Here is a 15,845-nt window from a genome sequence, read left to right on the forward strand (position 1 = left end):
GTTGTTGTTTTTTTTTAATGTGTCTTTAGAAATAATTTCTGACAACCCTGGTCTTAGCAAACTAGCAAAGTCCAGGAAGCTGGGGAGCTTGAAGTGGCCCCACAGGCTTCATGTCTGAATGCACAACGGCTGATGGCTGATGGCTGTGGGGACTCCCACTCTCAGGGTGTGGCTCTCACTGCTCCCCAGCCAGCCAGATAAAAATACACTGTCCCCTCCAGGAAGGGAGAGGCAGAGCAGACCCGACACAAACCGCTCCTTGCATTATCTGATCTGCAGATGGAGAATGTCTTCTCAACCAGAAGATGAGCTGCAGGACCACCGTTCAGGATTGGGGACAATTGATTATGGTTAATAGAAGGTACAGAAGCAGCTACAATCACATCCCACTAGTGATTTACAGGTCAAACTCCATTAGGAAATCATGGTGAATGGGGCACCTGGATGGCTCAGTTGGTTAAGTGTCTGAATGTTGGTTTTGGCCCAGGTTATGATCTCGCAGCTTTGCAGGTTACATCGGGCTCTGTGCTGGCAACGCGGAGCCTGCTTGGGATTCTCTTTCCCTCTCTGTATCCCTCCCTGACTCGCACTGTCTCGGTCTCTCTCAAAAATAAATAAATAAACTTAAAAAAAAAAAAGAATCAAGGTGAAGATTTATGTTCTAAGAGTGCAACTGTTTTGGTGTCTTGTCTTTCTGTGTGTTGTAATGATGAGATACTCTTGTTTCACAACCAAGAAGGCTGTGTTCAAACCATGATTAGTATTTGCAGAAACAAAGAAGGCCTGTCTGGAGATAATGGATAGAACCCTGATTGGATTTACTAGTCCACACAGACCCCTGAGGGAAAAAAGATGTCCCTCATCATGCTGTACTGGGATTATCCTCAATCAACTAGATCAGGCTCAGGAAAGCAAGTGCTATCAGGTGGACCATGTTTATTTCCAAAGAAGTAATTATTTATACCTCCTCCACCTTTCTTTTTTTGTCTTGGGGTGAAGCAGCACTTTTGACTACCCTGGCTGGCTGAGCTTTAAGAACCTCTTCTGTAGATTTCTGAAAGACAAAATGCAAAAGATTAGACTTATAGTTAGAATAAATGTAACTTTAATAATCAGAACTAAAAAGAAATTGTTTTCAAGTTTTATATAGTTTCTAACAAGCTCCCCCTAATTATTTGGAAAACAGTACCTCTTCCTTAGGTTTCTTTCCACCAGCGGTAGGAGAACTGCAGGTGAAGTCAGATGACAAAGCATCTATGGCATCACTTGGCTCCATGGGTTTCTAAAGAAACAGGCACCACGATGGGTAACTCATGAGAGTCATTCAAGTTACAGATCACAATACAAACTCAGCAAATGAAGAATGATTTGACATTCCTTTACTACCAAATCAAGTATGTTATCACATAACTCAGATAAATTCTTTGTTTGGAAGGAAATGAGTGCTAATACTATTTTCCTGTTTCCCTCCTTTAAATGGATTACATATTAGGATATTCTCATTCTATTTTTATTAATATTTATTTTGCCCTAATACCTTCTTGGCTCCATTCTGCTTCCCCTCAAAAAAAAAGAAAGAAAGAAAAAAAATATATATACACACATATACACACACACACACACACACGTATATATATATATACGTGTGTGTGTGTATATATATACATATGTATATATATATATATATACACATATATATATACATATGTATATATATATATATATATATATACATATGTATATATATATTAAGCCATGAGCACTGAAGCAACCCCATACCCATCTCCTTCCTCTGAATAGATGGAAACTTGATCTAATTTAGCGATTATTCATAGACACAATATAGAGAATTGATGCCCTATCCCCCAACTCAAGATTTAAAAAAAGGTTAACTTGTATCTTAGAAGACATTTATGTAAACTCACCGAAGAGTCTGGAGGAGGCCCTGTGATACCTTCTTTTTTCTGAAAAAAATATTAATTTGATCATGTTGAAAGTCCAAAATTAACTTTTACAGTTGGCAAAATGTACTGTTCAGTGAGTGTTATGGGTTAAATTGTGCCTTCCCACAACCTTTCAAGAGTTCCTAGTACTCCAGTGTGTGACTATATTTGGAGGTAGGGCCTTTCAAGAGGTAATTAAGGTTAAGTGAGGATATTAGGATGTGCCCTAACCCCATAAGACTGCTGTTCTTTTTTTTTTTTAATTTTTTTTATGTTTATTATTTTTGAGAGAGAGACAGAGAGCAAGTGGGGGAGGGGCAGAGAGAGAGAGAGACAGAGGGAGACACAGAATGTGAAGCAGGCTCCAGGCTCTGAGCTGCCAGCACAGAGCCCAACGTGGGGCTCAACCTCGTGAACCACAAGATCATGACCTGAGCTGAAGCTGGGGGCTTAACCGACTGAGCCACCCAGGCACCCCAAGACTGCTGCTCTTAGAGAAGTGGGGAATGTACACCAAAAGATGTACACACAGGGAAGATGGCCACGTACAAACAAAGTAGAGAGGCCTCAGATCCATGCTTCACAACCCTCAGAAGGAACCCACGCTACCCATTCCCAGATTCGTTTTCTGACCTCTAGACCTATGATACAAAATATTTCTGTTGTTCAAGCCACGCAGTCTATGGTACTTCGTTATGGCAGCCCTTGCAAATTGATACAGTGAGAGTCATCATAACGACAACTTCACATGCCTCATTATACTTTCTAATTTTAAAAAATGTGAATATATTAATGGGATAAGATTATGTTCCAAAAAGTAAAATAAAAGTAAATGATTATTTAACTTACTGCCAAAAGTTCCCTGTATTTTGGAGGAATGGTGACTTCTCTTTTACCTAATTCCTCTATGTAGATGGAAGTCATTGGATCCTGGAATAAAGATCACACAGAGGGATATTATATAATTAATTTGCTGACAATGTTATATGCTATTACGCAACCAAAGTACTGTTGCCATTAGTAATTTATGGAGCTGAAATGAAATGCAATTAAAAAGCCAATACTTTATACAACTCTGAAATTGTAAGTTTATACAATACTTGCCCTTATTTAATTAGCTTAATTCATATGTAATACTAGAAAATATTCAACCTACTATATTAAATTTTATTCTTATACTAAAGCACATTTTAAAACATTTTTCGTGGTCTCTTTCCAATACATATAAAAGTACAGTTAATAATCAATTTCTCTATAAGCTAACACCCAAGTCTTCCAGACCTAATTTCTAAGAAAAAAAGATCAGCTAGAGTCACATCTCCTGTCTAACCCTCTACTATCCCATTCCTTTTCCTTGTTAGCCAGCAATAGCCACCATCCTGAACTTTATTGTATCTACCCACTTAAAATCGAGCAAATTTTAAAACAATTATTCCATATGTAGGTATCCACAAACAACATGCAGCATTACTTTGCATTTTTTTTTTTTTTTTTTTTTTTTATCGAAAAGGTACAGAACGCTTTACGAATTGGTGTGTCATCCTTGCAGGGGCCACACTGATCTTCTCTGTATCCTTCCAATGTTAGCATATGTGCTGCCAAACTGAGCACTACTTTTACATATTTTCAAATGTTGTATTAATGATATCATATTCTAGGTATCAAACTGTATTATTCTTATTCAAAATTATGTTTTTATAATGTATCCCTGTTGGTACATGAATAATTAATTTTAACCACAATAAAGTGTTCCCTTATATTAGCTTGTCTGCTGTTGACCAAAATCATGTCCAAATGTTTCACCTGTGCTTGTAACTCCTGGTGCACATGGGTAAGGCTTCCTCCAGGGAATCTCTCTACAGGTGGAATTGATAGTTGAAGGACAAGTACATCTTCAACATCCACAAGCTCCATGTCAATTGTCAGACTTTTACACTTTTGCCACTCTGAGGAGTGTGTTCTCTCCATATTTTAGTATCATTTCTATAAATACTAGACAGACTTTCATTTTTATTTATTAGCCAAACAAGTTTTCTCCTATTTTTCTTTTTTTTTTTTTTTTTTTTTTTTTAATTTTTTTATTTTATTTTTTTTATTTTTGGGACAGAGAGAGACAGAGCATGAACGGGGGAGGGTCAGAGAGAGAGGGAGACACAGAATCGGAAACAGGCTCCAGGCTCCGAGCCATCAGCCCAGAGCCTGACGCGGGGCTCGAACTCACGGACCGCGAGATCGTGACCTGGCTGAAGCCGGACGCTTAACCGACTGCGCCACCCAGGCGCCCCTCTCCTATTTTTCTATTGGGCTGCCTTTTAAAAATTCTTCATAAATTCTAGAAACAGATCCTTTTTCATGTCTGCTTCAAGTATTTTCTTCCGGTCTTTTGCATGTCTTTCTATTTATGTTTTAATATCAAGGAACATATAATTTTCTTGCTTTTTCTGGGTAAGGAATAGGGATGAGCTGAGGGTGGTAAATTTCTAGAAATCATAATAAGTTCAAGCCTAGTGGACTTAAATCTCAAGGACAGAAAAATGTTTGTGACCCAACAGGCTGTATTCCAGCACCAGTCACAACACAGACAATCAATAAATGTTTGCTGAATCACTGTAATAGGATAGCTACCATAGGACAAACCATTTCCATTTATAACACTAATGTTTAGTTGCCATTATTGATAGTGACACCATCCTGCTTCTCTCCAAGCAACAGAACACGAGGTATTCTTTTGTGCCTCATGACCATGACCTTATTTCCTTTCCTACCCATTAAGTATAAATCTTTACAGATACCAAGATCACATACTGAAACTTCAGGTCCAGTATATGTTGTGTTATCTTCTTCAGTTTCTTCAGGTCCTCCTAAAGTGTCTACTAAGTCATCCAAAGCGGCATCCAGGTCTGACTAGAAAAGAAAGAGAGCAGGTATTTAAATGCTATTTGTAATACATATTTCACTTCTGATTTTTTAACTACAAAAAAAAACAAAAATTCTGTGCAGAAAAACACCAAACATCAAAAGTTCTTCAAACATTAAAATAGTTAAAATCTAGTCTCTAATAGACTTTATTATGTAAGGCCCCAGAGTACACATTTCAGGTTACAAAAAACAGAAAGCCATGTTCAGATAAGAATCACAACTTCAGTAAGTCTAATGGCAGTAACTACAGAACAAACGAATGGCTCATTAAAGTTCCCATTCCAATGTCCTCAGTTAAAAAAACAAAAACAAAGAATAACGATCATATAACTGTATGCAACAGGAGAAATTCTTTGTATTCATTCCTTACCAATAGTTTGCCAGAGTTACATATTTACAAAGAACTCCAACAAAATGTCTATATAGTACCTCTCCCAAATAGAATCTATTTCAAAGATGGATTGCCTGTGTTCCTTCATTCATTTGTGGTTTTTTGTTTACTTGCTTGCCTAAAGAAGTCTACAAAACAAATTACTTGAAAGGGATGTTAAGCTTATAAGATGTGACAATCTATTCTGTCAATATAGACTTTAATTAGTATAATGAAGGAGTGCCTCCATCCTATCTCTGAGGTTTAAAAAGACTCAATGTGAAGAATATGCTGAATTTAAAAGGGAAAACAAGAATTTGGGAAAACACCCTTTATTTACTTAACTCAAGTTAAAAATGATTATTTAACTTTTTTTTTTTTTTTTTTTTTTTTCAACAACCGTATTCCCACTACAATTTTAGGAACTCACCTGATCATGTAATACAACTTGGGACCTGTTAACTTTAGACCGATTCATTTGGGAATTTCAGAATGAAGAAGTGTCTTAAATTCTTTAGTCATACCTCTGGTTAAAGAAGGTATATTTGCAAGAGAGAAACTGTAATGTAAACTCCACCAGATGTAACTAGAGTTTTCAGAACAGAAGGTTAGAATATAAAATGTTACAGAGGTGCCTGGATGGCTCAGCTGGTTAAGCGTCTGACTCCTGGTTTTGGGTCTCGTCGTGGTCTTGTGGTTTCGTGAGTTCCAGCCCTGTGTCCGGCTCTGAGCTGACAGTACAGTCTGCCTGGGATTCTCTCTCTCTCAGTCTATCATACCCCTCCCCTGCTCATGCTGTCTCTATCTCCCAAAACAAATAAACTTAAAAAAAAATATTTTGAATGTTACAAACATACCTGAAAAAATTTCACAATTTTAGCTTATAGCAATAATTCATGAGAAGGGTCTTTAAGTTATCCTACCTCATACAGTTTGCCCTTAAAAAATCAGATCCGAATAAATTTAGAGGCTATAAATAAATAAATATCTCAAGTAGAAATGCACTGCTATCTTCATACCTTTCCAGATGGTTTACCCGGTTTGGATTCAACTGGTACAGCAGACGTTAATGATTTCTTTTCTTTTTTCTGGTGAATTTTAGAAAGAAATAAAAACTTTTTCACATATTTTTCTTCAATGATCTAACAAATTCAAATTACTAAGTAATTCAACAAGTTCAATGATATTACATATTTAAAAATGAGTCTAATATTAACAGCATAGATCATATATTGAACATCTGCCTCTGTGCCAGACATGTTGTATATGTCATATCCTTTTCCAGAACAGCATAATTTATTTCATTTAGTGATGTGGAGAGCAAGACTCAGAGATGTGACGTAATTTTTCCTAGGTCACACAGTAAAGGAAAAACCAAGAATTGAATCCAGAACTGCCATCTCTTTCTTCTTTGCTCTTGGTTGCCTCTCCAAGGGCCCACAGTCAGCCCACAGCACCCAAGAATTTTTTCTCTAAGTGGCCACTTCTCACTGTTGCTCTTTCAACCTTTGCCTGCACACATTAAGACCTCTCACTCCCTGACTTAGCATTTCACCATCCACTCCTTTCTTCGTCTCCCTAAAATGTTTCAGTTGCTCTTTCAAACACTGCCCATAACTCTCCAATCTGCAGTCTCCATGCTTGACCCACACATAATCGTTTCTGAAGTGTCATCTCAGTAAGCACCCCTAACCCAACACATCTCTCACAGCAGCCATAACTGAGCACCACCCTAGGGCTCCTCTGGCATTTGTGCCATCATTCTCTGCCACTCCTGCTGCGTTGCCCCCAGCCCTACACATTCCACGTTTCTGCCTCGCACTGGTGGCCCGAAGCAAAACCATTCTCTAGAGCCAGGGCCAAACACTTGCAGGGACTGAGAGGAAGTAGACAGGTGAAGATGCCAGGTTTAAGACAACAGAAAAGCGTCCCATGTGGAGGTCTCTGAAATGTGGGTGACAGAGCATGGGGGGTGGAGAGCACACCAGCTCCTATGCACTGCCCACATGAGTCTTCAGGCAGGCCACCTCTTCTGTAGCTCAGTAACGTCATGTGTGACACAGGGACAGTAACTGCACCTCCCTCCGGGGGTTATGAGAATTAGATAAATTCATCTATCAAAGTGTGTTTGGTCTATCAAAGTGTGTTTGGTACATACTAAACACTATGTAGGTACTCGTTGGATGATTAAGTGCTAAATAAGTGACCACCGCTATTGTTAAAAACACCGCGGGGGTCACCAGGGTGAGAGCGTGTATCTGGGCAACCAAATCCACTCTGAGGATTCAACCACAACCTTATGCAGGTATGCATTCATATTTGTTATCCCCTCCTTCCTTCCTCCTCCTCTCTGCCCCCTCTCTTCATTCTCCTGTCCTTCCGAACAACATTCCAATTGCCTTGCTACACATCTCTCTCCAACATTTCAATTCAGCCTATCGAAAATCAGGCCACTTTTGACCTCAACCAGTTCTCCTTCTGACCTGTCCACCCATCAGTCGTAACCAGGGACCAGGTCACAATTTAGGGAGGCACTCTCTCTCATCAGAGCTGGCCCTGCACTTGCAGGAACCAGACAGTGCCCCCCCTGGACTCACTTTAGGGTTACCAACCTAGCTCGTTCAGATCTGAAGCCCAAGGTTATCTCAGATACCTTTATGATACCTTTGCCCACTGCAGCCAATTCTTTTCTAAAACCTGAAGATTTCACTTCTGCAGTGCCTCTGGCATTTCTCCCCACTATCTCATTCTATCCCAGCTCTAATTTAGGGTCACTTAGGACTGTGGTCACTCAATCCTGCAACTCGGTGCACTGCCACCACTCTGTGTGTTCTCTAACCTCCAGTGTGTATCCTCTACTGGTTAAACAGCTACCACTCATCTCAGCACTATCCACAGCAGTGCCTGGACCTGTCTTTCTGGTCTTACAGTCCCACTGCTCATGCCCCGTGTGCCCCACCCTCAGTGGAATTCACTTTGTACCCAGAACACATCTCACAATTTTCCACTCTGATGCATCTGCAAGCCTGCAATCCTAGCTACCTACCCTTCATGCCAAACTCAAACTGGATCTACTCAAAGTGTGTGTAATCCTGCAAACAGACAGAAGCCCTCCATTCCCCACCAAAGAGCTTCTAGTGGGAGCTTGTCTTAATCTGCCTGGGAATGCAGTCCCAGGGATTCTGTCTTCTTCCCGCCCCTGGATGCGCTAGCCTGCTGCTAGGGTGTCCTGCAGTCACAGGACAGTGCTTTAAACATGCTAAGTACCCCAGCCCCAATTGAAGATCTGATCAATCTCACTTCAGGGAGATGGATCAGAGACAAACAAAGTGAAATGCTTTGCCACAAGTTCAAGCACACCAGACTTCCACATATGCCTCTCCTGTTACTGGTTAGCTTTCACTTTTTCCCTGGCTACTCTATATCTAGCATAAAATTTCAAATTGATGACATTTTTAAATCTTTTTGAACAAATCTAATCTTCTGTCTTAAATCTAACCATTTTTCAAACGTTTTCATCTAAGTACCCCTCATCGACAACAGAGAGTAACATTTATCCTTAGAGTGGGGAGGGGGTGGGAGTCTCAAGAAAATATACAAGAAAACACATTTTTTTTAATATGAGTATTTTCATTTAAAGGTTTATGTAAATTTTGCCATTACTCCATAGAATATCTGCATTAGTTTGCATACAAACTAATGTGTCTCTTCCTTTTCAAAATCTGAGAAAAACTGGTGTTTCCAGATGTGCCATACTTTTATCCTATGACTTTCCTTACCATCTAGCCTGAAGGGGGACACTTTTCCTATTTTGAAAATCAGGAAAACAGATAAATCAATACTACTTTTTAAAAAATTCATTTCTATCGTCTTAGTTTTGCTGCAATTACTTAATTGGGGCTTCCAGAGAAGTAAGCAGCATTTCTAGGGAGACATGGCCTGTAAACTGATTAGTAACTCTGCCTTGCTATGGGTAGAAACAGTAGACTACTTCTCATCTTACATTTCGAGGCTAGTATTTGAAATAGCTCTTCAAATGATCTAAAGAAGACTTGCCCATCATTAGTCAAAGCGGCATATATACTCTCTCCTGAGAGGGCTGGGATGTCACCTTTGAAAACTTCCCCTATCAACGCATGTATATGTCATGACTGCTTGTTATTTACTCATATCAAGAGAGATGCTCTCCAGGTTGAAAGCTGAGAGAAATGCTTATTCACATATGGCAATTTTATTTGCTTAATTTCAAAGCTATAAATATTGTTGAAAGCAGGGTCTGAGGCAACTCACATTTTAATTTTCTTGGTACTCATACCAGGCCTTACACATGGCAGGTGCTCAGTAAATATTTACTGAACACATGAATTCTCAAATCAGTTTTGGTATCTTGCTCACTCTGTATCTTTTAGATGCATCCTCTTCTTCACTAAATTTCACATAAAGAACAGTGCTCGGTTTTACCAAATATAGGTTATTTGAGCATGGTAGCACCAGATCCCTATGCTTACTGAGAACCAAACGAAAACCCAGGTTGTAATGGGTCTTCACTGAGCACACATTTTTCATAAAAGAGACCCGACAGGCAGTGAGGCCCACATACACTTCATGTCTGCTTAGGTGTGCTTACCTTGTTATCTGGTTTGGCAGATGCTGCAGCTATATCAGCAACACCTTCTCTGCCAGCAGAAACTGCATCCTGTGATTTAGTCTAGAGGGGATAAAAAGATTAACAGAACTAAGTATCTTTGAATGACTGTTTTCAAGATCAAGCATTTCAAGTATCACTACTGAGCCAGTTATAACTATCATGGACACAGTGCTGAGGAAAAGGTTACTAGCTTCTACTACACATAGTACAACAGTGGGGACCACATAAGGCTGGACTCAAGAGCTACAGAGTGCACGCAGGTATACAAATTTTGAAGGGGGCCAGGTAGGGACTGTGATAAATTGTTATAAAGTTGTAGCCAATTGTTGCCACATAATCTGATGTTTCAAGAAGCTGGAAATTTGAATTTTATGTGAAACATTATGACTTGAATTGTTGGCAACGCATTAAAAAAATTTTAGTAATACCGCAAGCCAAACAAAATAGAATAGAACAAAACACATAATGGCTGCCTTTAAGTGATGAGCCACATTTGTGTAACCACCTTCTATCAAGTCCCTTGTCAAGCAGGTCTACTAGATGTCTTCTAAGAGCTCTCAATGGAAAAGTTCTTCTCATAAGTGTTTATTCTTCAAAGAGTTGACCTCCATTAGCTGTGCATGGAATCTATTTCTGATTTTTTGGCTCTATAAATTCACCTCTTCTACAACGAAATTCTAAACACGTCTTTCAGAGTTCCATGTAAAGAGCAGATCATGCAGAGCATCTGTGCTCCTAACTCTGAGAAGAGGGCCCAGGTGGCAACCAGTACCCCAAGCTTCCTGTCCATGAGACACCAGAGTCTGCTGCCTTTTAGTCATGACTGGGCACTGCTGGGCAGTGGAAGAAGGCTGGACTGAACTTCCCCTCAACCAATCTGATGTATTTCTTGAGCTTTCCAGAGCCCCAAGTTTCCACAAGGTTATTTGCAAAACCAGTAAAATGAAAGCACCAAATCCTTACAATACAAGGTATGTTCAGCATAGCTCCAGAGATTCAACTACACATGTCCATATAGATACAGGACGTGCATCTTATTCTCTAGTTGATGGTAGTGTTTTCCTATCAATCTGAGAGGTATACCTTTGGTTTTGTTGATTTCTCAGATGTCGACTGCTCACTTGATCTGGAAACTGCTTTTTCATTATGAACATGCTTGCTTTCTGTATCTGATGCATGCTTTGGTAGGCTTTTTGGCTGAAACACACACACCACACTGTTAACAACACAACAAATATTGATGCTTTCCTCTATGAAGTGCGAGCGTTCATAGGACATTAATAAATTGCAAATCCTGCTACTGCCACATGGTGGTGCCATTTTAGCCAGAAAAACAAATAAATGAGAGTCCAGAATTTTATCCCTCACACACACAAAAGGCTTCACCTATCTATTGATAACAAGTCTTAATGATGATCGCTTACCTCTTTGTGTTCCCTTGGCTTTATTTCTTGGGTTTTTTTCTCAGGAACCACAGATGGCTGTTAATTTCAAAAGATAAAATCTCAGTTACATTAGAGTCCTTTCTTTTATTACTTCCAAACAGGCTCAAGAACAGAACTCCAAATTAGACCCTTCTGCCTCTCTTGGGAAAGGCTCACTTAGAGGAATACACATGTGCTGCTTGTCAATAGTTATTCTACCAACAGCATGATAATGACAATCATAAGAGTAATAAAAAATTAGCATTTCATTTAGAATGATTTTTCAAATAGGTATGTATCTCTAACTTATTGGCTGTTTTTCACAATTCATACAGATCATTGTAAACGCAAGTCCATTCACAGAGATGTCACATGATCACTGTGACCTCTGAGTTTGTTGATTGGGAATCCTACTCTAGATTCTTTCTTTTAAAAATCTCCCTTTGTAGGGAATGAACATGGTATTTCTGCAATTTAATGATTTATATAGTCTTCTGTGTTACAAGTCAAGAAGGAGATACCACCAGAAACCCAATTCTCTTGAGATTGTGTAAACAACCAAATGGAACAGCAGATGATTTCTACCTTGCAGCTCAATTCTTCCTCTATAGTGGACTATAAGATTATCATTCTGAGCAGTCAACCCAAAGGAGCTACATACAATCAGATAAGTTCACCTTCCACCCAGATGACCTCCCCTTGCCTGCATTTAAAGGACATCTCTGTGCTTTCCCACAGGAAGCCTTGCAGTCTTATCTGAGTATTTGCTTAAGCATGCTTGAAAGAAGTAATGTGCACCATCGTATGTAGGATAAACATTTGCCTGCAGACACCCTGGGGTCCATCTTCACATGGATACAGATTGGCTTTCAGTCTAGACAGCCATGAGTCAGGGAAGACACTCCCAAGGGAAAGTCAGAGTTGTCTCCTGAGAAACTGGAACTCATTCCACAAACTGAGATAAGACTGTTAAGATAAACCTAGGATCCTCTTAGCAAAGACTCTCATCTGTAAGTCATCTAGGTGCTGGGTTCAAAAGACATTTACTCTTGATGTCCCATTTTTAAAGTAACTGGATACTCATTACCCTTTGTCCTTTCTCCTTGGTTCCTACTGCTTTTTTTAACAATGACTTCAACTATAACAAAAATCTAGACCTGAACAAAATGCCTTCTGAAATCTATTGTTTTCATTTACAAAATAAATTCATTTTAATGTATGGATTTAATGTTATAAGTATTCACTTATGCCCTATAAAATGTTTAAAAGGGTAATCCAAAATTAATTAAATTAGCTGACAAAAAAATCCTTTTACCATTCAGTAGCACCAATGGAGTAAATTGGTTATTCATTATTATTGCTAAGAATCCAAACAACTCACTAGTTGACTTAAATTACTTACCTTAGTTGATTGTGACTTGTTTTCAGGTTCTGTTTTTGCAGCCTAAACTCAGAAAAATAAAGAAAAGAGGGAAGGAATTACAGAAGAAAGGAAAAAAAAGACATAGTTTATAAAGTTTAACATAGATTTTCTTCAACTAAGAAAGCTTTCCAAAGGAGATGATTTTGATCTAAATATAAGCTTTCTAAGTTTACTATCCTTTTCTTGTAATTTTAACTGTTTAGATAAACACGTTAAGTACACTAACACTCTGCTCTTACTTTTAGATAGCAATTTACATCTTACTTTTGTTATGTGTACCAAAGATATGTAAAAATTTATTACTACAAACACTGTAGCTAATATATAAGCAAAACAAAATAAAAATCTTCATCCTTCAAAGCCAATGATATGACTGATCTTTGTGTGAAATACCACAGGTTTTGGCTGTCGGTGTGAAACAATGGGATGGTGACAGAGCCAAGGAGAACAGAAAGCAGTGACATTTAGTTTTAGTGCCAGAATATGAGCGATAGGTCACCAAGCCTACCACAAAGTCCGTGATGGGTGAGTTACTGAAGATCTCAAACTGTAATTATTAGTGCATGCTGAGCAGATGAGGTGACCATTAGCAAACAGAAATGTCCCCTAGTACAATGAACCACGTCACCTGTTTTTTGGGTCTTTTCTTGCTGGGGGAATGCTGTCCTTCCATCTGTTTGCTGATTGGAATAGCCTAATACAAGAGCACAGCCCCAGGTGTGATTTTATTTAATCTGACAGTCAAATAAGTATCATGTATCATTGGGCTAAATGTTTATATCGAGACTCGTTCTACTCCTCTACTGCATCTACTCCATGCGTATGTATGTAACTCCAAGAAGTGGTAGGCACTAAAATTCTAAAGCCTCAAGCAAATATTGCAATTTGGATTTACTTTTTTTTCTGTGATAAAAATCTATAAAATCGCCATTAGTAAAACTAACTTCTGACCCCTTTCCTTCAATTTCTCTGTGTACAGGCTGATTGGGCCATTTTCTTCCACCTATATTTATAATGCTTGATTATGACCAAATCAATAGTCATAAGTACTGTCAAATTTTTTCTGAAATTTTACAACAATCCTGTAAATAGTACATAGATTTTTTTTTTAATTTTTTTTGTTTTAACGTTTATTTATTTCTGAGACAGAGAGAGACAGAGCATGAACGGGGGAGGGGCAGAGAGAGAGGGAGACACAGAATTGGAAGCAGGCTCCAGGCTCTGAGCCATCAGCCCAGAGCCCGACGCGGGGCTCGAACTCACGGACCGCGAGATCGTGACCTGAGTTGAAGTCGGACGCTTAACCGACTGAGCCACCCAGGCGCCCCTAGATTTTTTATGCACAATATAATCTAAAGTTCTAAGAATGCTTCAGAAGGTCTCATTGTGACTTAAGTCCTTTACTGGAGTGTTTTACTCAGTTTTACCCAACCAAAGGTCATTTGTGTCGAAAAATACAATCCCTTAAGTACATACATGCATTCTTGGTATAGGCAAGATGTGAAAACTGGAATAAAACTGGATTAAACACTTTTGAACTTTTCAAAATGAAAGATGGAAAATTAGGCCTAATATTTCCTGTCATTTCTTTCCTTTTTATCTATTTGGTGGTGTTAACATAAACTCCTATTTTTTATCCTATTTGAAAAAGCCAACACCAAATACCCTCTTGATGTATCATGGCTTGTGCTTCAGCCATGAAAATACAAACATTCCTCCTATAACGAACGGACCCTCATTATACCAACATACATATTGTTTGAGAAGGAAACCAAGTTCATAACCACACAAATCTTTTTAAAGGAATTTTAATTTGGGATCCTTTCAATTAGGATCTTTGTTAATTAGTTTCTGTATTTGCTACTATGCTTTTTGAATTTATGCAAATGAAATTTATTAATGATTATTAAGGAAAACAAGCAGCTGGTATTGTAGTGGTTTAGATCTATGAACAGCTTCTACTTTGTAATTTGTCAATCAAGATGTTGCAAGGAAGAACTCTACAAAACAATTAAGAATTTATGCTCACACATGTAAGTAGTTTATAATGGAATATTTTTATTAGTAGTTGCTAATACATTTCCCAAATTTATTTTTGGTGAAGGTGGTGGTGCTTAACATAATAGTGATGACAATAATAACTAATGCTTATTGATTACCTCTTAGTATCAAGGACTGCTCCAAACTTTACATATGCCAACTCAGTCCTCATAATAATTCTATGAGGGAGGTATCATCATCATCCTATCATCATCATCTCCACTTCAGGGATGAGAAATTTAGGTACAAAGAAGTTAAATAACTTCCCAAGGATACCCATGGTAGAGCTGGGGTTTTGTGTTCACAATCACCACACTGTACAACATTGTCTCTCCAGTGTTAGACAGCTCCTACTGGGCATCTGCTGTAGGACAGGCACTAATACCCTTAATGTTTGTTTTCTTACATAGGCTTGTGAAACATGTACTATTATCCAAACTGTACAGATAAGGAAACAAAAGCCAAGATGTGTTTCCGAATACCATGGCTGATATGAAATGAGATTCCACACCAGGCCATCTTTTTCCATTGTTCATGCTACATAGTCTTTCAGGGATTTTATCCTGATTAGAAATCTGACCTTCCATCTTAACTACAGCAATATGACCACTGATTCTAATGCACCAGGGGCAAGAGAGAAAGAACTTAGATCTAGACATATCCTTCCTCTTCAGAGGTATATGGACTTTTATTTGAAAGGTATGGAACACAGGATTCAGTATAGGTATTATTTTGAATTAACATCTTTTTTCTAAAAGCTCAAAATATTTGAAAAAATACACTCAAGTTCACATTCACAAAAATCTTCAAGAGAAGGCTAGTATAAATGTTATGACACAAACATCACAAAAACATTGTAACTGAAATCCACCAAGAAAGGGAGTTGATGCCAAAAGTGGTCCTGACTCAGCCATTGGTGATATTTCATCACCAAGACACTTATTTTGGTCTCTCCCACTTTTTCCCTACTTTCCCCTCTCTCTCCTCCCCTCCTCTAGTTCTGTAGGACTTCCAGGAATTCTCGTGATTAATCCTTAGCAATGGTTGAAGGGTTTGTGGACACTTGAAATAAGCACTG

At 38.5% G+C, this 15,845-nt stretch overlaps 1 protein-coding gene and 1 non-coding gene across 19 annotated transcripts in view; both read right to left on the bottom strand.

Moving 5' to 3' along the window:
• The window catches only part of CAST (calpastatin), a 108,231-nt gene that overhangs the window by 32,515 nt on the left and 59,871 nt on the right, over positions 1 to 15,845 (bottom strand). For 7 of the 18 annotated variants that reach the window (XM_019428850.2, XM_019428856.2, XM_019428863.2 and 4 more), the window contains 11 exons: positions 13,356 to 13,421; positions 12,707 to 12,748; positions 11,305 to 11,361; positions 10,964 to 11,077; positions 9,860 to 9,940; positions 6,252 to 6,320; positions 4,749 to 4,847; positions 2,793 to 2,873; positions 1,926 to 1,964; positions 1,190 to 1,282; positions 965 to 1,054 (listed from right to left, as the gene is read on the bottom strand). In XM_019428850.2, the coding sequence (XP_019284395.2) occupies positions 965 to 1,054; positions 1,190 to 1,282; positions 1,926 to 1,964; positions 2,793 to 2,873; positions 4,749 to 4,847; positions 6,252 to 6,320; positions 9,860 to 9,940; positions 10,964 to 11,077; positions 11,305 to 11,361; positions 12,707 to 12,748; positions 13,356 to 13,421 (831 nt within the window). The remainder of the gene's footprint in view (positions 1 to 964; positions 1,055 to 1,189; positions 1,283 to 1,925; positions 1,965 to 2,792; positions 2,874 to 4,748; positions 4,848 to 6,251; positions 6,321 to 9,859; positions 9,941 to 10,963; positions 11,078 to 11,304; positions 11,362 to 12,706; positions 12,749 to 13,355; positions 13,422 to 15,845) is intronic. The other 11 variants (XM_019428862.2, XM_019428857.2, XM_019428855.2 and 8 more) reach the window with 3 other exon arrangements.
• LOC128778416 (U6 spliceosomal RNA) lies at positions 3,450 to 3,554 on the bottom strand. The gene has a single exon (XR_008424006.1). It is a non-coding gene; the product is annotated as a U6 spliceosomal RNA (small nuclear RNA).

This window comes from Panthera pardus, unplaced genomic scaffold (genome assembly GCF_024362965.1).
Source record: "Panthera pardus isolate Hobbes unplaced genomic scaffold, ASM2436296v1 HiC_scaffold_2, whole genome shotgun sequence".
NCBI lineage: Eukaryota > Metazoa > Chordata > Mammalia > Carnivora > Felidae > Panthera > Panthera pardus.